Source organism: Nerophis lumbriciformis, linkage group LG23 (assembly GCF_033978685.3).
Source record: "Nerophis lumbriciformis linkage group LG23, RoL_Nlum_v2.1, whole genome shotgun sequence".
Classification (NCBI taxonomy): domain Eukaryota; kingdom Metazoa; phylum Chordata; class Actinopteri; order Syngnathiformes; family Syngnathidae; genus Nerophis; species Nerophis lumbriciformis.
Window position 1 is genome coordinate 11361071 of NC_084570.2, and position 27262 is coordinate 11388332.

At 40.3% G+C, this 27262-nt stretch overlaps 2 protein-coding genes across 7 annotated transcripts in view; both read right to left on the minus strand.

Moving 5' to 3' along the window:
• Positions 1-993: 993 nt before the first annotated feature.
• On the minus strand, positions 994-7995 carry rpl31 (ribosomal protein L31). The gene is made up of 5 exons (XM_061985126.1): positions 7877-7995; positions 7330-7433; positions 7105-7230; positions 1149-1261; positions 994-1068 (listed from the first exon to the last, which is right to left on the minus strand). The coding sequence occupies exons 2-5, from the start codon at positions 7431-7433 to the stop codon at positions 1037-1039; spliced, it is 375 nt and encodes a 124-aa protein (XP_061841110.1). The 5' UTR covers positions 7877-7995; the 3' UTR covers positions 994-1036.
• The window catches only part of zc3h13 (zinc finger CCCH-type containing 13), a 35526-nt gene continuing 16168 nt past the window's right edge, over positions 7905-27262 (minus strand). For 3 of the 6 annotated variants that reach the window (XM_072915868.1, XM_061985074.1, XM_061985073.1), the window contains 9 exons: positions 27002-27238; positions 23958-24420; positions 23686-23882; positions 22394-23581; positions 18989-19585; positions 18770-18913; positions 16761-16961; positions 16376-16539; positions 8299-10083 (listed from right to left, as the gene is read on the minus strand). In XM_072915868.1, the coding sequence (XP_072771969.1) occupies positions 9889-10083; positions 16376-16539; positions 16761-16961; positions 18770-18913; positions 18989-19585; positions 22394-23581; positions 23686-23882; positions 23958-24420; positions 27002-27238 (3386 nt within the window). In that variant the 3' untranslated portion in view covers positions 8299-9888. Of the gene's footprint in view, positions 8001-8298; positions 10084-16375; positions 16540-16760; positions 16962-18769; positions 18914-18988; positions 19586-22393; positions 23582-23685; positions 23883-23957; positions 24421-27001; positions 27239-27262 lie in introns of those variants that run through there. The other 3 variants (XM_072915869.1, XM_061985075.1, XR_009817769.1) reach the window with 2 other exon arrangements.

Genomic DNA, 27262 nt, shown 5'->3' on the forward strand with positions numbered 1-27262 from the left:
CTCCCCCATTTACACTCATTCACACAAAAGGGTTGTTTCTCTGTTATTAATATTCTGGTTCCTACATTATATATCAATATACATCAATACAGTCTGCAAGGGATACAGTCCGTAAGCACACGATTGTGCGTGCTGCTGGTCCACTAATAGTACTAACCTTTAACAGTTAATTTTACTAATTTTCATTAATTACTAGTTTCTATGTAACTGTTTTTATATTGTTTTACTTTCTTTTTTATTCAACAAAATGTTTTTAATTTATTAATTTTTTAAAAAAGTACCTTATCTTCACCATACCTGGGCGAGAGCGAGACACGTGTGATGGAGCTAATAAAAGTATCCACGTTATGAAGTACAGCTGGACTCGCGTATGTCATTCAGTAACGCGACACGGTGTATTAATGTTTTGTTATATTTCAATACGTCACCGAGACAAATTTCTTGTACCGGTATGTGCAAATGTACTTGGCAAAAAAAAAAAGAGATTCCAATTAGGATTTTTTCTTCCTGAAAGACCAAATTTTGTGATTTCAAATATTTCTTGTGTCAAATTGTTAAGTGTATCGTTGTACCATTCATCCATCCATTTCTACCGCTCATCCCTTTCGGGGTCGCTGGAGTACCCATGAACTATTAATTGGTAAATTTTTATGGGTATTCAGGTCTAATTTATGACAATTCAGCCATCATTTTGCAGTTTATTATAGGTAGAAATAGTTAGGACTGGGGCGGTATAGCTCGGTTGGTAGAGCGGCCGGGCCAGCAACTTGAGGGTTCCAGGTTTGATCCCCGCTTCCGCCATCCGAGTCACTGCCGTTGTGTCCTTGGGCAAGACACTTTACCCACCTGCTCCCAGTGCCACCCACACTGGTTTAAATGTAACTTAGATATTGGGTTTCACTATGTAAAGCGCTTTGAGTCACTAGAGAAAAGCGCTATATAAATATAATTCACTTCACTTCACTTGATCACTTGCGGAAAAAAGACACTGCATGAATAAACAGTTGTGTTTATTTAACTCACAGAAGGGGCATGTTTAGTTTTCATCAACATTAACAGTCTGCAGACCTGTAGGAAAGGTGGCAAACATTAAGATCAAATAAAGTGTTTGTCCATATTGCAGGTGAATGCGCAAACAGCATGAATACCTTTGCATGTGGTGACAGGAACATATGTGACCAGGGTGTACAGCTTGTTGGGAGAATCCTCATCCTCATTACGCTTCCTGGACAGACGCACGCGTATCCTGTACGGCACGTTCCTGTGAAAACATCATGGTCAACCTCAAATTGATGCAAACAAACAGATGCTTTTTATTTTATTTCCATAACTTTGGTCCTTGTGTCCTTCTGTTACAGATTATTCCTACTGGGAGACTTGGGCTTTGTCTCATTGACTTCTACAGTGAAACCCACTTAACTTGGCACCCCTCGGACTGGTTGATGTCGACATAGCTGAGATCAAAACTAAACATTGCTTCCACATTGTCTCTGACTTAGGCTAGAGACACTAAAAACAATGGTCGATAAAAGATTCATGCATCTACGGCAGTTGACATAATTTTCCTCAATTTGTGCATTTTATTCTGTTTGCATAAGTCAGGGGCTGGGAACCTTTTTGGCTGAGAGAGCCATGAAAGCCAAATATTTTAAAAATGTATTTCCGTGAGAACTATGTAATATTTTTTTAACACTGAATACGACTATATGCGTGCATTTCTAAGTAAGACCAACATTTTTTGAGTATAATAAGTCTCTTATTCGTTTTAATAACATTGTTATTCTGAAGCTAACCAATATTAAATCAAATACTTCTTACCATTAATGCGACTTTGTGAACAGGTGCGGTAGAAAACGAATGGATGGATTAAAATGCATGACAATGTTTTGTATTTTGAACGTTATTTTTACTGTGATTACCAGGGGAGTTATTCATTACTTATCGTTTTAAGCAATGTCAGCTAAGATTGATCTGAGAGCCAGATGCAGTCATCAAAAGAGCCACAGGTTCCCTACCCCTGGCATAAGTGATTGTAGTGACTGAAGTATTCTGTCGGGTGTGTTTCAGGGTTTGGGCCATAGGGGGCAGTGACGTTCAGCTAAGGCTAACAAAAAATATAAATTCATTTGGAACATTTTGTTAGTTTCTGTCTTAGAATCCAAGTTAATGCTGCCTTGCTTTTTTTTGGCTCCAAACATGAACCACAGTGTTAACCAAGACAGTAATCGCTGTTTCACGCTGCTTAACGATGCAACCAATTTTAACCCCTTTTTGGTAGGCCTAAACAGATACCAAATTTTGCTGGATGATATATAGTCCCACAAATTATTGCAGACAAATTGCATTGTCAGCATTATTTTGAGGACAAATGTAATCATAATACTAGTAATGCAAGTAACCCTTTCGAACGCAATATAATTTATTTGTTATTTTTACCATATAATTATCCTAAATAAGTGAACAAAAATAAAACTGACTCACTCAGTTAGCAAAAATTGCTCTTCAATAAATATTGAACATTTTGAGGTGCAGTTTTTTTCCCTGTTGGAAAAAAATGGACCAGGTGGTTTGTTTTGTCATCATTTTCCAACAAATTGGGCATACTTGTTTGTTTGTCCGTGTGAGGGGACGTAACTAGGCCTAAGCAGATAATCGACAAATCACTTAATCGAACAATAAATGAAAATTAAGTCGATAAGTTTGCTGACAGCGATAAAATGTCACCTCTGTGTGTTTGTTTTCAAGCAGGGTGCAAGAGGTCCCCATCTGTGCATTGCTCTCAGACCTGAGTGCGTTTGTTTAATAGCAGAATGAAATAAAGGTAGTGAGTCCTCTTGTCAGTTAACAGTCTTTGTAAGTGAGTGGCAGTGGTACTGCTAGCTTACGAGGGCAAGCTGTGCTGTCCAACGCTGATTGGTCAAACACAGTTGGGGGTGTTCCCAAAACTTATTTTTTGAACACAGGACCGCCATTTACAGAATGATGTACGACTTGTTTATTTCCAATTTCTTGTGTATTTCTATTACAACAAACGTGACAAAAGAGAGAAAGAACAAGGAAAGGAACGTTTGACTTGCAAGAACTTTGGTGGGCCATCTTTGTGCTGAAGAAACGCGGATCAGTGGAACTATCCTGCAGTCTTTTTACTCAGCTATATAAACTATATAAAGCCGTACTCGAAACAACAAACTCAGCAACTTACTACTCTGAGATTTCCTTTGAGAAATGTGAAATGAATGAGGCAGTACATGAGCGCAATGAAAATAAATTACATCAAATATTACCGTATTTTCCGCACCATAAGGCGCCCTGGGTTAAATGCCGCGCCTTCAATGAACGGCATATTTCAAAACTTTGTCCACCTATAAGCCGCCCGGTGTTGTAAGCCGCATCTAACTGCGCTAAAGGAATGTCAAAAAAACAGTCAGATAGGTCAGTCAAACTTTAATAATATATTAAAAACCAGCGTTCTAACAACTCTGTTCACTCCCAAAATGTACCGGTACGCAAATGTGCAATCACAAACATAGTAAAATTCAAAATAGTGCAGAGCAATAGCAACATAATGTTGCTCGAACGTTAATGTCACAACACACAAAATAAACATAACGCTCACTTTCTGAAGTTATTCTTCATTCATAAATCCCTCGAATTATTCTCCTTCGTTGTCCGAATTGAAAAGTTGGGCGAATGTGGAATCCAAAATGTCGTCTGGCGCTGTCTCCCTGTCTTGGTGAACGTCACGTGTGTTCGCCTTCTGTCATCCACTGTTCCCACGCAGTTAGCAGTCTAGCTTCGAATGCCCTGTTGACACCAATATCTAGCGGCTGGAGGTCTTTTGTCAATCCACCCGGAATGACGGCGAGTATTGAATTAAGCGCGTAAGCGTGTCTCTTAATGTGATGTTATGAGCTAGCAAATATAACAACTACACTACCCAGCATGCAACGATAGTGACGAGCATGCGCGGTAGCCCTGAGAAGCGTTGTTGTATGCTGGCAGTTAGAATGTGGTTATGAGCACGCTGTGAGTAAACGTTGAGAACTCAGTTAACACGCCTCGTCTGCATTATTTATAATTAGACAGACAACACACTTAATAGGAGCCATTTTGGGGTCTTTACATAAACACACAAATGGAAATGAAACGTCACATATCCCAGCATGCACCGCGCGCTTCTTCTACGGGGAAAAAAGATGGCGGCTGTTTACCGAAGTTGCGAGACCGAAACTTTATGAAAATGAATCTTAATATTTATCCATATATAAAGCGCACCGGGTTATAAGGCGCACTGTCAGCTTTTGAGAAAATTTGTGGTTTTTAGGTGCGCCTTATAGTGCGGAAAATACGGTACCTATTTACTTTATTACATGTTGTAAAAGTAGTCAATGACACCCTATTTGTATAGTTATTAGCCTTAACCCGAGCGAACAGTATGCTAATGCTAAAGTTGACGTGTTCGGGTTTTGGCGTAAGATAAACACTGACATTTATTATTTATATATTGTTGTTTACAGCTTAAAAGGACCAAAACGAATTGCCTGACCTTCGTGAATTCATCATTTACTGAGAGGACGACTTTGACTGTTGGACATTGCTGACCATTTGGTACACTTTATTCTTTAAATATTATTGCTTTGGATTTCATTTACTTACTTTTTAGTAAACTCTGATCCAATATTGCCTGTTTATTTACATGGTATCAGTGTAGAAAAATATTAAACCACTCCTCCATACGTCATCAGTTTAATTTGTATAAGCTACCCTGAAATGTGAAATGCCGTGGAAACTCAACTACACACTTCTACAGGAACCAAAAGTTCAAGAAACTAGAGGTTTCAGGAACCCAAAGTTCCTAAACTTTTGGAGGAAAAGGGTCTACCTCACTCTTAGCTCCACAACCAGTAGCTCTCTCTCTCTATTTTCATGTTAGCATTTAAGCTAGCAAGCTGGTGCCAGTCAGTTTGTGAGTTGATGAACGTGCAGTTATCAATTAGGTTTTTTTTTAAATAAATTGTATCTAATACGGCAATACTAACCACTGGGAGTTTTACAGCGGTTATTACCATTTCTCTTAAATCCCTTGGCCATATTATGGGTTCATGTTGTTCACTTCTCTGAAGCCAAATTATTCCCCACACAGGGACATTTGGCTTTGCGATCATACTTTTGCTCTCTCGCGGTGCTTCTCACTAGTAGGGCTCTCTCCGCACAGCCTTTGTGTGTAAGCTAGCTGTCCCGCCTCCACCCACAGGGACAAAGATTGTCGATGGCTGACAAGAGGGTTCACTTAACCTTTAACACTGCTGTTGTATAAAAACACAGAGCAATGCAGAGGGAACCCTCTTGCATCCTTTTTGAAAGCGACCAAGTAAAAAAACACGTCACAATTTATCGATTCGAGCAGAGTTATCACATTTTATCATTCTCTTAATTGATTTATTGACTATTGGCTCAGGCCTGCTTTTGGGTCTAGAATTTTACGGCCTGGAAAAATCCCTTCACTATTCATGTCAACGTTGACTTAAACGTACACATTTTTGGCAATAAAAACCTGGTTGCTTAAGACTTGTGACATACATAAGTGTGTTCCTCTGCACTGATTTCATGAACCCGGGGGGTTAAGTCACTCCGTCTTCAAAACCTAGTGATGCTTTGATTTCTAACTTTAATCGAGGGTCCTTGAACAAACCACAGTTGTGTGCAATGAGATGCAAAAGTGAAACTTGTACATAACTTTCTCCTATAACTGCCACAGATAGATTTATAGTATTTCTACCTTTATCCTTGCTCCAAAATGCTGTTGCTGTGTGTGTATGCCTAAAAGTGACCTTAGATGATGTTCTGGCGTTTGTGTTGAGTGAAGTATTCCATGCTGGGTTTGTCGCTATCCAGGTAAAATGTTTTGATAGGAGTTGGTAGCCTTAGACATTCTTAATTTGACTCAAGCAACCTTATCATTGAACTTACATTTATATTAAATTGTATACTAACATTTGCAAATACATTTTTTAATAATTTACATATTTAAATGACAGAAAAAATCTTAAAAGCTTTACAGCTCAGGGTCCCTCCTGTGCTGTCAGTCCTCGCACCTATAGCGCAGTGTTTCCGAACCATAGGGCCATTGTTGGGCCGCCAAAAAATTAATTTTTTTCCATATGTGTTCCGTATGGGCCATAGCGGTACAAACAAACAAGTCTTTAGCAAAAGTCATTGAGAAGCTTTTTAAGCGCAAAAATTATGACTAAAATTGTTAAACTGTATTACTATTTTGCACTTAAAACTTTTTTTTGTCTGTTTATTTTAGAACAGTTTTTTAGTAAAAAAAAAAATTTCAGCACTGGGTATTTGTATGTAAAAATATTTTTCATTAGTTTTGAGTCACTTCTTAGCAGTATATCTGATTAGTATTTAATTTTGTAATCAGTCTGATCTAACCCAGCAGGCACAATACTTCTCTTTTTTTAGCGTTTATTTAACCAGGTAAAATCCCATTGAGATCAAAAATCTCTTTTCCAAAAGAGACCTGGCCAAGAGGGCCATTGATACAACATTGGTTATACATACATGTCCTTTGAAACAACGTAGCAGAATAACTATTAGTAAATTGAAACAATGTTGGTGTCTAACGTTGGATCCATGTTGTTGGTTGGGAAATGACCAAATTTCAATGGTCAAATCAACGTCACAACCTGACATTAAATAAATGTCAAAAAGCATGTTGTTTCAACGTTGTGTTTGTGTGGTAAAATATTGGTTGGAAAATGACCAAAAAGTCAATGGTCAAATCAACATCAGAACTCAACATTGATTACATGTCGTCAAAAAGCATGTTGTTCCAACGTTATGTTTGAGTTGGTCAACGTCATGACCTCATCCAACAAGTTCTCAACGTTGTTTTAATGTCTTGTGCCTGCTGGGAAGCCTTGATAATATTTGTGACTGGCTGCATTTCCATTGCATAACATTTTTCGCAAAACAAGAGCGATATTTCTAAAATTTCAACAAAGTTGATTTCATGAACATAAATTCTGACAACCCCTGACAATGAACCATGGTAGTGCTTAGGTAATAAACAAAAGCAGGTAATATGTGTCTTACCTGACACCCTTGCTCCACACAGCCTTGTTGAGGCGAGTGTCAATGCGGACATCAGGGGTTCCCATCTCCTTCATGGCAAAGTTGCGGATCTCTTTGATGGCGCGGGGAGCCCTCCTCTTGAAACCTCTTCATAAAGAACAAAAGTGTTTATTAAATTACGATAAAGCTTGGCAACTTCCATATTTGTCCAAAGGGCATAGATATGCTTGTTGACAAGACACTCACACTCCATGGATGCGCTTGTGGACATTGATGGTGTACTCTCTGGTCACCACCTCGTTGATGGCTGAACGCCCTTTTTTCTTTTCACCTTTCTTGGTGGGGGCCATCTATTGATGACATACACACACTTAAAATGCAAACTTTGGAAATGTAAGCCACCAACTCCTGGCTTGACAACTGTTGTAGATAAATAGGACAGACCACGTCCCAGCTACTCAAACTTCTTCTGACTTTGACATGAACAAGTAACGAATACAATGCACTTGTTTTAGATAGTCGTTACAGTTAAGCACACACACGTTTAAAGTGGTTACATTAATTCAAATATCAACGCAGACGGGTGCTAAGCTAACGAGCTATCGGTCGACCCACGGTAGCATTGGAGCACCATGTATCTTCTTTAACAATAATCCTACCGCCCAAAACTATTCTAAACAGATAATTACAACATTTGTACATGCAAGCGTAGTCGATGTGGGATCAATTTAGGTATTTCAAACGTAGGATGGCAGTAGATTATAGAAAAATATTTTCCGACAAAAGCACTCACCGTAGCTCTAAGTTGAGGCGGAAGTCGGAAGGACGGTAAGAACGGCGAGCATTGTGGGTAAAGGAAACAGGTCCGTCATTGTAAGATGTTCGTCTCAAACAATTAGACCTAGGTCGGTTCCCGGCTGAAAAAATACACAAAAAATATTAAGACGTGTAAAAATGTGCATATTTTAAAGTTTACGCAGTAAAGTGTATATTATATGTGTAAATGTATTAATTATGATCCAGGCAGTGGCTGAGAAGGTAGAGCAAGTTGTACAGTAACCGGAGATACTGGTGGTTATGGGTCTAGAATTCCTATTATATGATACATCAAGTAAATGAATAGACGAGTAACTAAAGAAATACATTAGTGGTTGTCATAGTTAATGTACAATTCACACAATGACATGAATACGATTATCACATGTTTCATCTCATTTACTGTTTTTAATGTTCTCTTATATATACATACCATGCACAAATTGCAGAAATAAAAAAATTAAAATAAAATAAAAAATCACAAAAAAAGGCGTCACTCAGCTCCCCTGCACTCCAACCCGGATCCGTTCTTTGTGCGCTGTACTGTACCTCATGAGGATGGGCTAAAAAATGCAGACAACAAATTTTGCTGTACATATGACGTATAAGGGTGTATCTTTTATTCATAAAATAAACAGTACTGTAAATTCTGCTGTTAAAGTCTAACAAACTAAACTTTTGACCACACACAATGTGAATATTGTCTAGCAAATCCAAAAAACCTTTGCAAAAAGCGGTCATTTTATTTGAAAAATATCTATATAATTGTCAAGGAACAGAGTTGCAATAAATTCAGTTTACCCGTCAATTGGAAGGTGTAAATACTCTGATCATTTATCGTGTTTTTTATTAAATAGTGCAAATTCCATATTGACTAAACAAAAGTAAACTGGAAAGCTTGGAATGCAACACAAATACGTTTAGTATCACAAGAGAAGTGTCTACAATGTCAATGAATTCAAGATTGCATCGTGTGGAATCCAGGACTTAAGTTCACATTGTTATTGTTCTGTTAAGACAGTTGAGAGGGAGTATTGATGCAGCTGGTCCATTGCATTTGAGCTGCAGCATTGACTAATAGTTCACCAATTCAGGGTCCACTTATCCAGCTATGGTGTCACCATAGTTATGGTACTCAGCATTCTACAGTATAAGCACAGACATCAGTTCAAAGCTTGGACTTACTGTACTGCCAAAGCAAATCCTACTATTTAACATTGAAATTACAACCGAAAAGGAAGCTGTGCTGAAATTCGAGCAACATTTAGTCACATCCTGGCAAAACATGTCTGAGTAGCTGGACTGCACCTGCACGCAAGAATTGAGTAACTTGTCAGATGTCACATATGTCACACTTGAAGGCTGAACTTTCATACAGAGCAAGACCAGGGCGTAAAAAGGTAAACTAGTGGTGATGCACACCTAAACAAGATGCCTCATAGACAAGATGAAACAAAATTGTTATAAAAAACATCTCTGAAAATAAATCATTTTGAATGGGTTTAAGATTTATTTTGGCTGCAGATTGTGTGATCAGTTACATTATATTGTTACTGAAAAGTAATGTTTGTAATGCCAAATAAAAGTTGCAAAGACAAAACATGTCATCTATTACAACGCTATTACAATTATTTTGACAATGGATCTAATGTTTTCTACAAGTAAGAAGCCACTTTCTGTAAGAAATGTACGAAAATATGACACTGACTTAAGGCAAATTACTGACAATAAAAATCTAAATAAGCTTTAAAAAGCTTGTAAATGTATTTTTTAAAGGTTAATGACAAGCCTTCCTCTGAGCTGGAAGGTCCAGTATTACACAGAAAACGTGCAAAACCTTTTAAACGTAAATAATGATTCACAACATCTCTGTGTTTATTTCCTACTAAAAAAACGGGTGTCTGTGATGATACGAGAAAGTTAGGGAGAAGTTGGGGCTCACAAGCAATTATGTTCATGCGTTTCCCTCCTAAAACCTCTTTCTTCATCTCAGGACACGCAAACTTTTGGCTGTGCCGCAACTGGCGGTGTTGGCAAGCTCGGTTCAGCAGCCGGATCCGAGCCACTGTCTGACCTTATTGGAGCAGACATCTGTCCAGCCACGGTTTTCCTAAAAAGACGCATGCCCATTTGCAGCAGCTCACTGTCCACCACAGGGTTCACAGGATACTGTTTGGTGAGGCCCTAAAAGGAGAGGAGAGTTATCAGATGCACAACACGGCGCAGATAAGCACTTATATACAGTGGTACCTCTATTTTAGTACAACACACTTTCCCTAGGATTCGGTTTTCGACAAAAATTCTCGCCAAATGTTATCCCCGGTCTCCCTTATAGGCGACCTATGATGGAATCTTTTCCCACTTATAAATTACAATACTCACGCTAAACAATTCCAAAGGGTTAAATTATAAGGTTCAAGCAAAATTGGGCATGGGTGCCTCTGTCCATGGGGGTTTTGCAGTCTGGCTACATTGTGGCGCTACCACGAAGTCAACATATTTATTTAAACATTAAGTAGAGCGCTCAACCTGAGGAGGAGGCGCACCCCACCCTCTGATATAGGCTACAAGAAAACAGAAAAAAAAAGGATAAAGTATTATTTTTATCGAATCGTGGCATGTGCAGAATACACTGATGTGACATGCAGTGACAAATGCTACTAAAATCAGCTTTTTTTTAATGCAGAGTCTGTGTGTGCAGGTATACCTATTGTTGTGACCGGGTGAATCTATATAATGTTTATGAGGTGTATTTTCAACCGCGTCCAGAAAAAAACCTCATGGTGACGACTTCTAAATGTGTATTTAAACTGTACATTTAATAGGAATAAATTATGATACTTAACGTTATAAAGCTTACTTTGGAGCAAAATTGAAAGAAAATGTATACAAAAGCATATTCAAAATGTATCATCTATTCCTGTGGCCTGCAACTCGCAGCTCTTCTGCCTCCTTGTTGTAGCTCCCTCAGATTTGTTCTATTACCCGGAGTGAGAAAAGTTAGAAAAAAAAAGTTCTATAAGTTCCGATTGTCTGTGAGGCCGTAAATTCCCACAGGCTGAGTTCTGAGGCAGAAGGAAGGCACGTAAAAGAGACTGGACGCATGTGTGTTCTGTTTAGCTTCTCGATTGTTGCAACCCCTCGGGTAAGCTAACCATGATTACTTGCTAAAAAAGTGAAGTGAAGTGAATTATATTTATATAGCGCTTTTCTCTAGTGACTCAAAGCGCTTTACAAAGTGAAACCCAATATCTAAGTTCCATTTAAACTAGTGTGGGTGGCACTGGGAGCAGGTGGGTAAAGTATCTTGCCCAAGGACACAACGGCAGTGACTAGGATGGCGAAAGCGGGGATCGAACCTGGAACCCTCAAGTTGCTGGCACAGCCACTCTACCAACCGAGCTATACCGCCCCAAAAAGAAAGGAGAACAGGAAAAAGCTTAAATTTACATGGGCAGATTGCTTTTCCTGTAAAATAAAACATTAAAAAGATGAAAACTTTTAAAAGTTTTATAAGCTGGGTTGCGTTTTGCGGCTCTATACTATTTTTCTTCAGTGGAAGAGGCCGCCAAATGTCTCTTGATAGTAAAGGTAGAAGACCCCTGACCTCGACCAATGGGAAGTTTTAAAGTACCAGTAGAGTGGAAAAACAAGTTGCCTCTAAAATTGAAGCTACTATCATATATATATCTGATGTATGACACCGAAATACTTACAAAGTTTGCGAATAAACAGATTTGATCGAAATAGCATCAATCTCATGGATATTCCCGAGCCATTTTGAGAGATAATGAGCTAGCCAGTCACGTGACGTAGGGGTAGGAACCACGAATCCCTTCCTACCAACAACAATGCAAATCATGCAGATTTTGTGGTAGCCAAAAATGATTACTTTTGGACAAATGATGGTCCAGAAACTTATATTGTTGATCCTGAACTTAGGAGGATGAGCTACAAGTTTTAAAAGCTCTGCTAAACAGATCCAGCTTTAGTGAAACACTAAGCATCTTGTAGCAGTATTGCTAAGTGCTAAACAATAAATACAAACTACCAACATAATAAAACAATCACTTACTGTACAATGTTGGCTCTCACTGCGACAACAACTGATGGGATGTTTATAGCTTTTCGTTTACATGAATAATTAATTTTAATCCACACAAAGGGTTAAAAAAAATTTCTGTTGTAGTGTGTTTGTCTCCATCGTCGGGTGTAAATTGAATGTCACAAACGTGCAACTTCTAGATTCAAGGCTAAATCTTCCTATTATCTAAATGAGGGGCATGACATAATCAAGAATAACTTTGACGAGCCGAACGGCAGCAAACAACATGTGAATCAATGCTGCCGTGCTGCATAAGCTTCTTCTTCTTTACAGTTTTACGTCAGTTTGAATGGTTTACATTTGCGGTACGTGATGAGAGACAGCGTCTGATTGGCTTAGAGGCTGCCCCTCCACCCCGGCGTCTGAGAAGTGTCCCCCACAGCTGGAGACACGCGAACCCAGGAAGATCGCAAGTTCTCGGGAAAAAGCAGATATGTTTATTTTTTGGTGTAAAAAAAAGAAAAAAAAAGGCTTAAATGGCTTGATGGTGGCAGAATTGCACAATGTACATTCTATTGGACTTTAATTGCTTGTGTTTGTCACTGAATTACATAGTTTTACTTCAAAGTCCTCAACTCGTACATTTTTTTTTATCAAAAAAAAAAGTTAATTTCATGTTATTGAACAATTCTTGTTAAATTGTCACATAATCACTTATATTGTAATCTGTTTATTAATAAATAAATATTTATTGGATTATCATTTTGTTCAAAACAAATGTTTTTTTCTGAGGAACCTCTGGCACCCCTTTGAGGCCGTGTGCCTCCTGAAGGGAACCTATTATGCAAAACCAACTTTTCTTACCTATTAGTTCCTGATTTTGTGTATTTGGGCTCTGCATACAGTAGGTAAGGTTGTATTTTTGACTCATTCCAGAGAGAATCCTGCGTGTGACCAAAGCATGAAGAAGTAGTGGGACTCTCCAGGACTAGCTACAATGTGCTCAAACAACCACTAGGTAGCATCTGTGAGCAGATAATACTAAATAACCAACGTTCCCTCTAAGGTGCGTGCCTGTGCAATTGCGCATTGCTCAAGCGTCCTCTGCGCACGGCAAATCTATGCCACGCACAAAATAAATTGAAAAAAATAAGCGCATAACAATTTTCGACACGACAGAGAAAACAGTTTTCGTCATCATTGTTCAAATATTGTAACGTCTGTCGAGACGCTTTGAGGACATGAATTCCATCGATCACTTTACTGAGCAAAACTCTTTATTGTCGGCCATAAACACATCACCAAAACATTAGTACAAAAAATGATATCTAGCAAAACTGGTCATTTTCTGAAGTACAAACCAGACCAAAACCAACTTTGTTATATCAACATGCACATATGGCACTTAGCCAGTGATGCGTTTACAGCCACACAAAAAGTCGGACAACTCCAACACCACACATAAAGTGTGATTCCAGGTCGTTACACTATGATTTACCAATCAAATGTGTGCTTATTCTAGTGTCATTTATTAGGAATCTTAATTTATAAATATTAATCATGAAATGCTGTTAGTACATTAAATAAATACTAATAAAAATATATTTTTTTACAAACAGGAAGTTGCAGGAATGTACACATGATCCCCTGCTTACATTTCATTGTGCAACATGTGAATGTTTTAATGGGAACTAAATGCAATGTCTGAAAGGGGTACAGATTATGTCCAAAGCAGGACCTCCACCCAGACAAACAATACAAGTACACAGTTCATGAAAAACAATATTTTTTGTTATTGTCATTGTGAGTGGGCCTAAACACTTATATTAGAAAATAACCTCATGGAAATGACTGCTGTCATTTGATTATAATAATAAGAGAATGTTGTCTGACTATCTGTGTTGGCCCTGCGATGAGGTGGGGACTTGTCCAGGGTGTACCCCTGGACAAGCACCCCCCGCGATCCCAAAAGGGACAAGCGGTAGGAAAATGGATGGATGGAGAGAGAGACGCTGTCGAAGTCGAAGATGGTTAGAAAGCTGCTTGAAGATGGCCTGTAAAACAATCTATGCAACATTTTGAACATAGAACCACAATTACATGTTATGTAAACTACAAGGAAGTGTAGACAAAATATGTGATTTCACCTCTTTAAAACACTTCCTAACATGTAATGGTGGTGCTTCAGTCAAATATTTGCAAAAATTATGTTTTACTGACTGACTCTTCAGATTGCGCCGTTTTGTGGTCAAAGCCCTCCTCTAGGCCTTTGACTGCGTCTCCATCCATTAGCCATGTTATATTTTTTGCGCTTCCATATCGAGTCTATTAACAGATATAAGTTAAAAGTTTCTTTCTCTCTGGCACTTTCCTTTCCCTTATCTCTCCTGCTTGCTTCTTTGTCTTGTCTTAACTTTTTTGTTGTCTCTTTTTGCACTGCTCTCCAAATCAACATTGGAACTATTTAACTGGCCTCAACAAAGTTGACAAGATCTTGGGTTTAGGGGAACCTGCTTGTCGTGACGGAGCGGTTGTTGCTGGACACACGACGGACTCTTGGGAGAAGAAGTGCCGCGTGCCTGGCGACCCTTTTCAGTCGAGGACGTGAAGATATCTACCTATTCGGAATTATGACAACAGGACATCTGCTGATTGGAGTAAGCGTTGTTCTGGTTTGTCGACAAATTGGAAGTTGCTGGCAGTCTTCAAAGTACCCCAAAGCTGCCACAAATGATTGGAGGATGCGGGAAGAACTGTGGACACTCTTGTGACTTTGGATCACATCTCGACTGTCTGCCCCGCAGGTTTGAGGACCAGTCATAGACAATTTAGAGTGAAAAGCAAATTGAATTTTCACTCGTATACAAAACATTCTAACTTGGATTGTTTTCCTGGCTTGGAGACTCTCCCGAAGGACAGTGCAGCGAAGACACAACAAACTCCCTTCTTGTCTGTCATGGACACACACCTGTTGTTGTTGACTTTGGACTAACAACTGCACGACATCAAGGCCGCGGAACACAGACACACTGCAGGCTTACACAAAAACATGTATCCACAAAAATATACGCCACACACATAAACCCACCCCCTCAATCCAACGCCCTCGACGCAAATCCCATCGGGGTGATGAAAGGATGGTCAGCGCCTGAGAGCTGTGGCCTACCACCATGACACCCCACTCCCTTCCCTCTGTTGCTAGATATCTCGACATGTATGTTGTAATATGTATATGTGCTTTGCTATGGAGGTTTTTTCCCCACTCCAGACTGGGCCCTCTTAGGAGCCCAGTCTAGATTGTATTTTTTTTACTCATCCTTCCCCAGCGTTTTACCTTTTTCCCCATCTTTTACGGGGCGCCCTGTGGCGACCCATCAGCGTTCCTGTTCTGTAACCCTGTACACTGTTTGTTTGTCTAATCTTGAACGGGTTTGTGCTGAAAACAAAGTTTCGGTGTACTTGTGCAATGACAATAAAGACCTAACCTATCCTAGAACTATAAACTACTTTGTATTAGCATGCATGTGCATATACGAGCCATCTGCCCCACAACAAGAGGATAGAGTATTTCTTGACTACAACTTTAAATAAAAATGGTGGACTCTAGTAACCCTCTACCATGTTTGGAAATATCCACTGACGTAACTAAAGAGAAATACATCACTTAAGTCTCAAATTCTAAAAGGCATGTTTGGAGAAAGTTTAAAATCAGGCAATGTTGTTTTATAAATGTATCTGCCATGCCTACATGGTTTGATTTAACATTTTTGGGACTTATGGGGATCCCAAATACAAAAAAAAAGGTACTAACCAATAAGAAAAGTTGGTTTGGCATAATAGCTTGATGCTTATCGACCTGAGAATCGATAAGAAAATTGAAGAACCAAATTGTTCAACAGAATCTAAAATTTAAATTGTAAAAGTCATACCAGTTTCCATACTTAGTTTTTGTACAGTCAAACGTTGCTCATAACAAAACTGTATTATTACGCTTAATTGAGAGCGCAAACAAAAAAAAACAGTTAAGTGACTCAGTCTGTGTTTTTTTTTAATTGTGTATGACTGCAAATAATATTATGAGGACCAGCACTTTGATAAAGGTGAGAAACACTAATGAATAAAGACAGAACTCATACAAAGGTGTTCTCCATTACCTTCCTCCTTCTCCCATCTCCAACAAGAGTCTTCAATAAGCTAAAAGTGACGTTAAATGTTCATTTTTATTTAATTTTTTTACATGTAAAACTATAATTACTCTCTATAAAAAGTGTTTTCTGTTAATATTTTTGGCTCTCTGGAATGAATGAATTGGATTTCCATTATGAGAAAAATTGCTTTGGTTTTTGCATGATTCTATCTTTGTCTGACCTTTTAGAAGTGAACTGAAAAGCGAGGTGCCACTGTATATTTAACTACCTGAAAGATATTTACCTTGTCATTTTTTAACAGCTGCCTGCGGATGGCAAAGTCCCTGCGGGCACACAGAGCCTTGCAGCAGGGTCCCAAGTTGCTGAGTAGACCTGCCCTTTCTACACGTCTGTTCAGGGCGGCCATGTTTAAGGCGCCGAGGTCGTGCTCGAACAGCTTGTCGACATCTAGAAAAGGGTTTCAGAGTAGGTTTGTGTAAAATTTTACAACCATATAGGCAAAAATACAAATAAATCAGCAAAACAATTCTGATCTGATTATGTTTTCCCAATCTAATTAATGATGGTTCAATATATGGATTCTTGCCATTTATATGGGACATACAAATCAAACCTACAGCAATGAAAACATAACCTCTTAGGAGGCGGTAAAAAAAACAACAACTCACCTTTAGGGTCATCCAGCTCTGCCTTACAGACTTCTTTGACCTTCTCGAGGAGTTGAGGCCCAGCGAGTCTCTTGGAGACCCCTGCCCTGAGAAGGACAGCCCCTGGGGTGAAACGCAGCAATGCTGCCCCGGCAGCTCTGGGTTCCTGTTTCTGTCTGGGCATCAGGCTAGACCAGTCCACATCAGTGACATCCAGAGGGCCTGTTGACACAAGGCAGGGGTGTGGGCTAAGGTCGTGACAATTCTAATACCTTTGACATATAATCAAATAATAACACATATACAGCAGCTGCATGTCACAGTTGTAGCTTGCTCAAAATAAACATTTTCTAACCAATAAATATGCACATTACCGATAGTGGTTTGAAAGAACAGATTAAAACACAAAAAAGTCTACATTCCTCAAAATCAAACATTTTATTGAATCCAGATTGTCGTTTGGGATGTATGAAGTTCATGATGTAACTCACTGCTGTTTCATACACATGAAGAGCGGGTACACATTAGGGAAATATCGGATCGTAAAGTCCGCCCTGCACTGCATGAGACGCCTTTTAGACCACGGTTCTTGTGGCTGCCTGTCCAGGGTAGTAAAAATCCCTTCCCATGACGTAATGTCCAATCACTGTGGCATGCAACTTAATTCAAATACACCTAGCCTCACTGCTGGAGGTCTTGTGTTGATGGGGAAATTTGGACCTCAATACAGACTCGCAGGCACAGAATATCTATGTGACGGAACTAAGGATGTAACGAAATTAACATTTCATATCACTGTTTTTGTGGCCAAAATGATTACAGTTATCATATATTGTTGAATGTGCTCAAAAAATACTTATACATACTGAAGTCTTGTGACCAAGTTATATATATAAAAAAAATAACTATAATAAACCGACACCCTTTTAGAAAACCCACTGTTGTGCATGTTTTGTGTTCCTTTTGCTTCACTGATAGTGTTTTAGTCTTAGTATTTTATCTGTTTAATGGCTCATCTTTTATTGTTTTAAATAATAATTTGCACTGCAGCACTTTAAGATTCATTTTAATGAAAAGTGCGTAACATTTATTTTTCTGTCGGCCGTTATGAAGTCCTACTCTGTTCAGCGGTGTTTGAACGCACCATAAAAACACCTCTGTTTTGTATTCCTCCGAGCATAGAATGATCACTCCGTTAGATTTTTTAAATTTTCTAATGCATATGTGTTCTTGTCTTAAACAAGGACTGTGAATGATAAACGGCACCCAATTTTTGCGTATTTCCAGTATGACTGATCTGATTATATGGTCAGAGTTCAGAAGTGTTCTTCCAGTGACGTCCTCCAAGCTGGAGTCCACGGAAATTGCCGAAGATGTTCGGAGCAGAATATTCCAAATGGCTGACTGAATTTGTGGCATTTCGTAATGTTTAGACCTATTTTGTGGATTGGAAATACAACTGTATTTGGTTTAATGGATACAATGAAACACAATTAAGCATAAAAAGTAAACTTGTTTTTCCATTATACTGGTGCTTTAAATAACTAATATATACAAACATCTTTATATACAGTCATCAGTTTGCAGGTTCACTATCAAAAACTTTTTTTCTACATATTTATGGTCTGAATTAAGCATTTACAAGAGGGGAAACGGCTAAATGAACTCCAAATATCAATACTATATTCGTATTGGCGAGTAGATGAGACCAAACTAATAAGTGTGCACTGTTCAGTATCGAAGCCACTGATTGGCTTAACTCCAGGTAGCATTACTTTATTAATAAACAAGTGTAAAGGTAACTATATGGGTATTATTTCATTTCTAAAAGCTCTCAAAACATTGACAACATTTTTAGTACCGGTAAGTCGTAAACAGATTTTTATAGTCTAGCTATTAAAATATTTTTATTTTTTTATGCTTAATTTCTAACAAATTAACAACACAATCAGACCCGGAACCAAATTAACAGCAGTAAACAAGGGTTTACTGTACTCCTAAATAGTAATAATAAAGAAATGTCTTCCTACCTGCAATCTTCTCTTCATCCTGCTGGTCTTCCTTTTTCTGACTGTCAGCCAGAATTTCATCAAGCTCATCATCACTGATTGGTTCATACTCTTCTCCAACAGATGCCACTGATTGGCTGTCGTCTTCTTTCCCATCATCCTCTCCTATAACACAGCAGCGTACACATGGTCATTAACATGAACAAACAAATAAAGAAGGGGTGGGAATGGGTGGGTTACCATCGATGCTGTCTATTTGCTCCATCTCTGGCTGCTCGCCCGCCACATGATGACTGTTGATTGGTTTCTCAGGTTCAGGTGGACTGAAGGCTTCTCTTGGCAGGAGAGGTTCATAGTCACCTCTGTCTTGCCTTATCAGGTCACCTCGCCCCGCAGCTCTGGAGTCAGAGTGGGAGGACAAGTCCAGCATCATCAATCTCTCCCTTTCTCTGTCGCTTCGGTCACGTTCTCTCTCGCGCTCCCGTTCTCGCTCATGCTGCTGAATGAGTCCCTCAGGGAGTAAGCGTTCCCGCTCCCGGACGTCCCTCTCCCTCAGAAGAGGTTCACGGCCGGGACGCATGAGTAGGGGCTCCCGTCCCCTACTGGGCCAGTCCCTGGATTCGGAGTCCCAGTCTCTCTGCTGTTGAAGAGGTTGCTGGAGTATCAGGCCTGGCTGCTGTTGCCGGACGTCTTTTCGGTCCCGTTCACGATCAAACTGCTCCCTGTCCCGTTCCCGCTCTCGACTGTCATAGGAGCCGGCACGAGACTGGGGCCTGGCCTGTCTCTCGGAGTCGGGGGAGCTACGCCTGGAACTGTGGCTGCGGGAATCCTGGCGGTCTACAAGTCGAAACAGATCTGTGTTAGGGAAAGTAGGTACTAAGACAGCAACAATTACAGATTTTGACAGTACGATTATAGTCCGAGTAGTAGGGGTGTAACGGTTATGTAGGTACCGCGGTATTCCGGTTTCAAAGTCTTCACAATGATGCTGTGACGCATCAAAGAAAAACTTGGTGTGTATTTTTTTTCTGGCACTTTAGCGTTGGGCAGGTCTAAAAATAAACTACATCTCCCAGAATTCTCTGCGTAGTGTGAACCGGCAAGGTGGGGGCATGGAAAGCAGGATGTGAAGCTTGTTAGTAGTAGATAAGAAGAATTTTTGTCTTTGGACATTTCATCATAATCTGTCCAGAACTTTGAGTTATTTGCTAACAAACAGACAAACCCTTGCAAAAACAAAACATCTTTGGCGGAGGTAAGAAAGTCTGCGAAGTGCAAAGAAAAATGCACCACTTTCGTCTCGAGCGTTTCCAAGAATAGACATTTGAAAGGCAATTTAAAATAAATAAAGAATAGTGAACAGCAGGCTGAATAAGTATACGTTATATGACGCATAAATAACCAACTGAGAAAGTGCCTGGTATGTTAACGTAATGTAGTGGAATTTCTGACCTTTTGAACCATATTTTGTGTCTGTCGAAGTCCGAAAAGAGAGTCTGTCGAAAAGCCTTAAGAATGTCTGCTCGTTTCTTTTTTTTCTATTCTGAACCATTGAAGGACCATATGTGGGTTATAGTTGAACGAGTGGTCGGTCTGACCATTCTACAAAATGTTTTGATTGTTTGTTACGGCTAAAGGATTCAAGGAGGTTGCAGAATAAACCGGTCCAAAACAACGGGACCATGACACATGAGGAAAACAGATAAATGGCCAGTAGACCAAGCCTGTGTGTGATTCGCATGATTCTCGATTCATCCAACTCCTCCGGAGGACGTTGTCTGTTTGCATGGGCAATTAAATCCAACTTTGTACTTTTTGATTATGGGTAAATAAAACTTTTGTACTAAATTCACTTTTGTTGCTGTTTAAGATTCAGACCATTCACCACAGTAATATATTATGGTAAGAGTCATTCAAATAACTATAACATATAGAACATGCTATACGTTTACCAAACAAACAATCTGTCACTCCTAATCGCTAAATCCGATGAAATCTTATATGTCTAGTCTCTTACGTGAATGAGCTAAATAATATTATTTGATATTTTACGGTAATGTGTTAATAATTTCACACATAAGTCGCTCCTGAGTATAAGTCGCACCCCCGGCCAAACTATGAAAAAGACTGCGACTTATAGTCCGAAAAATACGGTAATTAAAACAGTGGATATTTGCTTTTTTGACATAGAACACATTAATATCGTACCGTGGCCCTAATACCGTGATATCTTACTGTGAGCTTTTGATACCGTTAAATCCCAGCTGAGTAGTGATGTAACGTTATGAAAATTTCATATCACGCTTACAATTACCAAAATTATCGTGGTTATCATTATCACGGTATCGTTGAATGTGCTCAAAATTTTTTACAAAACCCACTACTTTGCATGTTTTGTGTTTCTTATGCTTCACCGATAGTCTTTTATTCTTAGAATTGTATCTGTTTTAATGGCTAAGCTTTAATTGCTTTAAATATTGGTTTGTAATGTAGCAATTTTAGATGTATTTAAATGAAAAGTACGTAATAAATGTATATTATTTCTGGCAGGCGTTATGGCGTCACATATTTCTCTGGAACGATCACTATGTTCTAAGAGAGCACAACTTATAGGTTCAATGTGCACAATTGAATAGCTTAGTTACTCAGACAGCAATGTGTTTATATAAGTTTGTACTGTGGTATGCGGTTTATTAATGAGGAAAGACGTTAATATATTTTGTTTTGATGTTAGCATTTAAGCTAGCGCCAGCCAGTTTGACTTTATCAAAGTGCAGTTATCAATCACGTTTTTTCAATAATCTTAACTTAAAACGGTAATATTAACCGTTGGGAGTTTTACCAGGGTTGTCATTAATACGGTTTATTGTTAAATCCATAAGTCTGAGTAATAATCACAATTATCATGCATTGATTATTTCACCACAAAAATGTATAAAATAATTTTTTTTTTGAGATCTTGATGTTTTATTTATCACTTAACAGCAATCAAATGAAACAGTACAAAACAATAAATAGCAACAAGTATTAATAAATAAATATTTGTATTATTATTATTATAACACTAATAATTATTATTGCCATCAAAAGTCATGCATGACTATTTTTTATAATTGACTTTATGCTGTGTTAATAATAACTGGAATGCACATAATTAGATACCATTTTATAGTGCGGTTATTCTACAAGCTGCTGATGTTATGTTAGTGTTTTACACTTGCTAAATTAACTTGCACTGCCTATAATTTATTCAACACAGGCAGGAAGAAGCACTCTCTAATGTTAAATGGTCACTGAATGAAGCCATTGACAGGAGTACCTGTTGCTGTTGCTGTTTGTTTACACTGAACTCACTCAAAAGTAAGCTACTGATTGTGACATGTTTATATTTTAATCCTTATCAACTCAATTCTTAAGTAACTTGCCACTATCATCATTTTTGTCTTACCTTTACTTTGGCGTATATAGCTGCACCATATTGGATTTATACCCATTAGCCGCAACTTTTATTTGGCAGGTTTTGCAAACAGGTGGGCCATCGTCTTCAAAGGCGTGACGTTTTTAATCACGGTTAATAGTAAAAACCGGTTAATCGTTGCATCTCTTGCAGGTACCCATAACCTTGAGTGTGTCTGACAAGTATACCTGATGAAGTACTGCGGCTTGGCTCGCCTCTCCTCAACTGGTCAATTCTTGATTTCCTCTCGGTTCCAGGCGGGTCATTCACTGCCAACCTTTCTCTTTCCCGTTCGCGGTCATGTGCGCTATTGCCTTGAAGGCGGCCCCTTCGGGAGCGCTGTCCTTGGAGGTCGTCACGGTGGGCCGACTCATTGGAAGGCGACCGCGGGCGCCTGGAAGACGTGCGGCTCTGGTTGCTCCCCATGCTGCTGCTGCGCGTCTGCTCTGGGAGAGGTTTACGCAGAAGAGGCTGGGACATCAGGGGCTGAGGCGTTAACGTCTGCAGAATCATTGGAGGTTCCTGCAGAAGCAGAGGGGCGATTGTCGGGGGGTTGCATCTGTCTCTTTCACGGCCCATCCTGGGGCCACCAACTCTCCGAAGAGGCTCGGTTGGAACTCGCTCAGCAAGCGCAGAGTCCAATTGTCCTCGATCTGACACCTCTTCATCTGACCAGTCACTGAAGTTGTCTATTTTGGACTGTGGAGAGGGCTCAGTATTGGCTACAGTGCTACGGTGACCTGGTCTCAATGATGGAGGCGGTGTCCGTGGTACTCTCTTCCTCTTATTATGGGGTTGTTGCACTGAAGAGTCCTCCTCAGATACATCAGAATCTCCTCCATGCGACCGTTTCCTCTTTCGCTCAAGCACTTTCTTCTTTGCTCCTTTCCTTGGTGACTGTAGAGATGGAGGCCCAACTGCCGTAATGCTAGCCGGGGGCTCAGGTAGACCTTTGCCAGCAACCACCTCACTTTCATCTTTGCGCCCTTTCTTTAAGGCCTTCCTCAGTGATTTGGTCTTCTTTTTGCTGTCTTCTTGGGGTTGTGACCCGGCAACATCTCTGTCTTTACCCTCAGCGCTAGGAGCCACAGAAACGGGAGGTGGTGTGGGGTCTCGCACGTCTCTGCCACGGCTTCGAGCGTCTGAGTGCACGTCTGACAACTGATCTCCCCGCCGGTCACCTGCTCTGCTGAACTCGCCTCGGGCCTCTTGGTCTTCGTGTCGACTTCGCACGTCCCTTTTGTCTGCAGCTCCTCTGTGCTCCTCATCCTTCCAGTGGCCAGACTTGTCATCAGGCGGGGCAGTCCGCGATGGGGAGCGCAACAGGGGCTCCTGGGGTCTCACCACCTGACTCAGGATGCGATGCTTCTCTGCACCTGCACATGCAGACGTCACGTGAACTCAGACATATTTCTAACACATGCAACTTTAAATCCCCATTCCCCAATATGAGTGTGTCCTCTCTAAAAGAATTTCCTACTGTCACTTGGAGGCGGACACACGGTGCTGGGGAGAAGGGGCTGTGGGTGGAGCTTGGCCTGTCCTCGGCCAATTGGACGCTCACTTTTCTCATCTGTGCTGTTGTAGCCATCGCTGTCTGCGGGGCTGACGTCACGCGTCACTCGCTTGGGTGAAGGTCGGGGGCTCGGGCTGCTCTCCAATCTGTGTCTCTTACGACTGGAGGGAGTAAAAGAGAAAGTTGCTAAGAAACATTCATTAAACGCACATTTTGGCAAAACTCGATACACATGCCTTGTTTTGCGATCGTCCCGCGTTTCTCGAACGGCGCGGTCATCCCGGGTATCTTCTCTTCTGTCCCGCCTTTCCTCCCTCCCCCTCTCTCGCTCCTCCCATTCCCGTTGCCTCTCACGCTCCCGTTGCTCCCTCTCCCGTTCTCGTTCCTTCCGCTCCCTCTCACGTTCCCTCTCTCGCTCCTCTCTCTCCCGTTCTCGCTCTCGCTCCTCTCTCTCTCGCTCCCTTTCCCGCTCCCGCTCTCTCTCCCTTTCCCGCTCTCTGGCACGCTCCCTCTCAGCCTCCCTCTCCTTTTCCCTCTCTCGCTCCCTGTCTTTCTCCCGTTCCCGCTCTCTCTCACGATCTCTGGTCCTTTCGTCCCGTCTGTCCTCGCCTCGATCTGTCCTGCGCTCGTCCCTTCTCTCGTCCCTCTCTGACTCCTCCGATCTTCTCTGGTGTCTGTTTGGGGAAACTGCCCTTTGATCTGGGGAAACAAAGTCAGAATGTTCATCACAAGAAATTCAATAGCAAAGTCTTAGAAGCAAAATTTCATGCATATCCAGACATTTTATGGTCACCAAGGTAACAAAATCCACTCCTAATTCCTTAAGCACATGAACATTGCAAATACGATTCGATAGGAATGAAAATTAACAGCTTTTTAACCATCAGGGTGTGTGCTACAGTGCAGCTTTGGCAGCATACAGCCTCAAGTCTTCTGACGACGATGCCACAAGCTTGGCACACCTATCTTTGGGCAGTTTCGCTCATTCCTCTTTGCAGTACCTCTTAAGCTGCATCAGGTTGGATGGGAATAGTTAGTTTTCATTCAGGGTGTTTCTGTACTTTGCTGCATTCATCTTTCCTTCTATCCTGACTAGTCTCCCAGTTCCTGCTGCTGAAAACCACCCCCACAGCATGATGCTGCCACCGACATGCTTCACTGTAGGGATGGTATTGGCCTGGTGATGAGCGGTACCTGGTTTCCTCAAACGTGACGCCTGGCATTCCCGCCAAAGGTTTCAATCTTTGTCTCATCAGACCAGAGAACTTTGTTTCTCATGGTCTAAGAGTCTTTCAGATGCATGTTGGGAAACCTTTTACTAAGAAATGGCTTCTGTCTGGCCACTAACATACAGGCCTGATTGGTGGATTGCTGCAGAGATAGTTTTCCTTCTAGAAGGTTGTCCTCTTTCCACAGAAGAATGCTGTAGCTCTGACAGAGTGACCATCACTGTTCTTGGTCACCTCCCTGACTAGACTAAGATGCATGCAGCAATGTCCAGAGACATCCTGGATGAAAACCAACGCTCCCTATCCAATCTGATGGGGCTTGAGAGGTGCTACAAAGAAGAATGGGCAAAACTGCCCCAAAATAGGTGTGCCAAGCTTGTGGCACCGTATTAAAAAAGACTTGAGGCTGTAATTGCTGCCAAAGGTGCATCAACAAAGTAGTGAGCAAAAACTGTGAATACTTATTTACATGTGATTTTCTTGTAGTTTTTTAGTTTTAATACATTTGCTAAATTAACAAACATTTTTACATTGTTATTATTATTCCATTTTGGCTGTAACATAACAAAATGTGGAGAAAAGTGAAGCGCTGCTAATACTTACCGGATGCACTATACATATTGTAATTAGGAATGAAACACTGGGCTATAATCACTGGTTAGAGGTGGGAATTTTGCCGCACCTTACGATTTGGGTGACTGTTCGATTTAAAATCGATTCTCGATTCAACACCATTCTCGTAATACATTATTTGGTATATAAATTATAACAAAACCGTTTCAAAACAGGTTACAATAGCTCATTTTGGCTGCTAACATACAATTTATACACGCAGTATTTTCCTAAAAAAAAGGATTTAAAAAATGTATTCTTAAAATTTTATTTACAAAAATCACATAATTTTTGTTATACTAATAAAAGAAAATAAACTACTTAAGATACAAATACAAATATATTGTGGATTGAAAAAAATTGCAATTGATATATTTTAGGCTTTAAAGATTTTAAAACTAATCAAATTTAGGTCGATATACTGTTTTATAAGTTATATAGATAGGCTTTGTGCTATAGGTGAAAAGTTGTGTAATACATCGCAATAATAGAGAAGTACCGTAATATAAAAACAAGCCCAAAAAAAAAAAAGTACTGGCCAAAAACTGTTTCCAGGACATACTTTGGAGACCCATGGTTTACATAATTTATTTTTAGGAAGTGTGAATGTTGTCTGTTTATCTGTATTGGCCCTGTGACGAGGTGGCGACTTGTCCTGGGTGTACCCCGCGCGATTGCAGCTGAGATGGGCTCCAGCACCCCCCGCGACCCCGAAAGGGACAAGCGGTAGAAAATGGATGGATGGATGGATGGGCAACAGTAACCAATGTGAAGTATAATTATTCTATTTCTAGTCAATGAAAGTTCCTTTTTCTTATTCCTTATCTTTATCTACTTAACAATGGCAGCACACTGATCTCATTTTATTCTCTTGTCCACCGATCCATTTTCTACCACTTGTCCCTCTCGGGGTTGCGGGGGTGGCTGGAGCCTATTTTTTATTTATTTGTTTACGTATTTCACCGTGGTGTTCAAAAACAGAAGACTTTAACGACAGAAGAGGGTCTCCAAGCTCTGGATTCCATTGGCAAGATCGCTCACTATCGCACTGCCGCAAGCCAAAAGCAGGGCTGCAATGTTTCTGTCCGCCTAAATCTGCGCTTCCTCGCAGAATGTCTCGCTTTTTATCTGCACTACCAAGGCTTGTGGGGGTGTGTCGCAATGCTAAATGTACATTTCCTGTCTTTCGCCTGACATATGTACTTGAACTTTGGCAAATCAGTATGCAGACGTCTCCGACTCAAAGGCTACGTTACCAAAAAATCTGAATACATGTACAATAAACTATTAGGGGTATATGAGATTGGTTCCCGACAAAAAATATAGAAGCATCCTTGAATAAAAAAAACTAAAAAAACAGAGTGGTCTTTTAAAACCATAACTTTGTTTTGTGTAGGGTAAAAAATAAAAGCGAAAAAAAAATCCCCCAAAGCTCCCACCTCTGTCACGATTGTCTCTGCGGTCTCTTTCACTGTGACCGCCTCTCCTGTCGTATGAAGAGTCTCGGGCCTGCTCTCCTCTCTTGTCTCCATCGTAGCGGTCTCGCTCTGTAACTCTTTCCGTGGCATTGCGGTCCGTGTTCCTCTCTGCACTGCGTTCACGCGCGCCACTGCTTCGAGACTCCCAGTTGTCATGACCGCTGTCCAGCTGAGACCCCCGAGAGTTCCTGTTTGAGCCTGATGGAAGCAGAATTATTTCAG

Coding starts and splice junctions, on each gene's coding strand:
- rpl31 (XM_061985126.1), bottom strand. CDS start 7,433: ATGGCCCCCACCAAGAAAGGTGAAAAGAAAAAAGGGCGTTCAGCCATC. Junction 1,262..7,104: donor GTGTGGAGCAAGGGTGTCAG/GTAAGACACATA, acceptor ATGTTTTCACAG/GAACGTGCCGTACAGGATAC. Junction 1,069..1,148: donor TCCTGTCACCACATGCAAAG/GTATTCATGCTG, acceptor CCTTTCCTACAG/GTCTGCAGACTGTTAATGTT.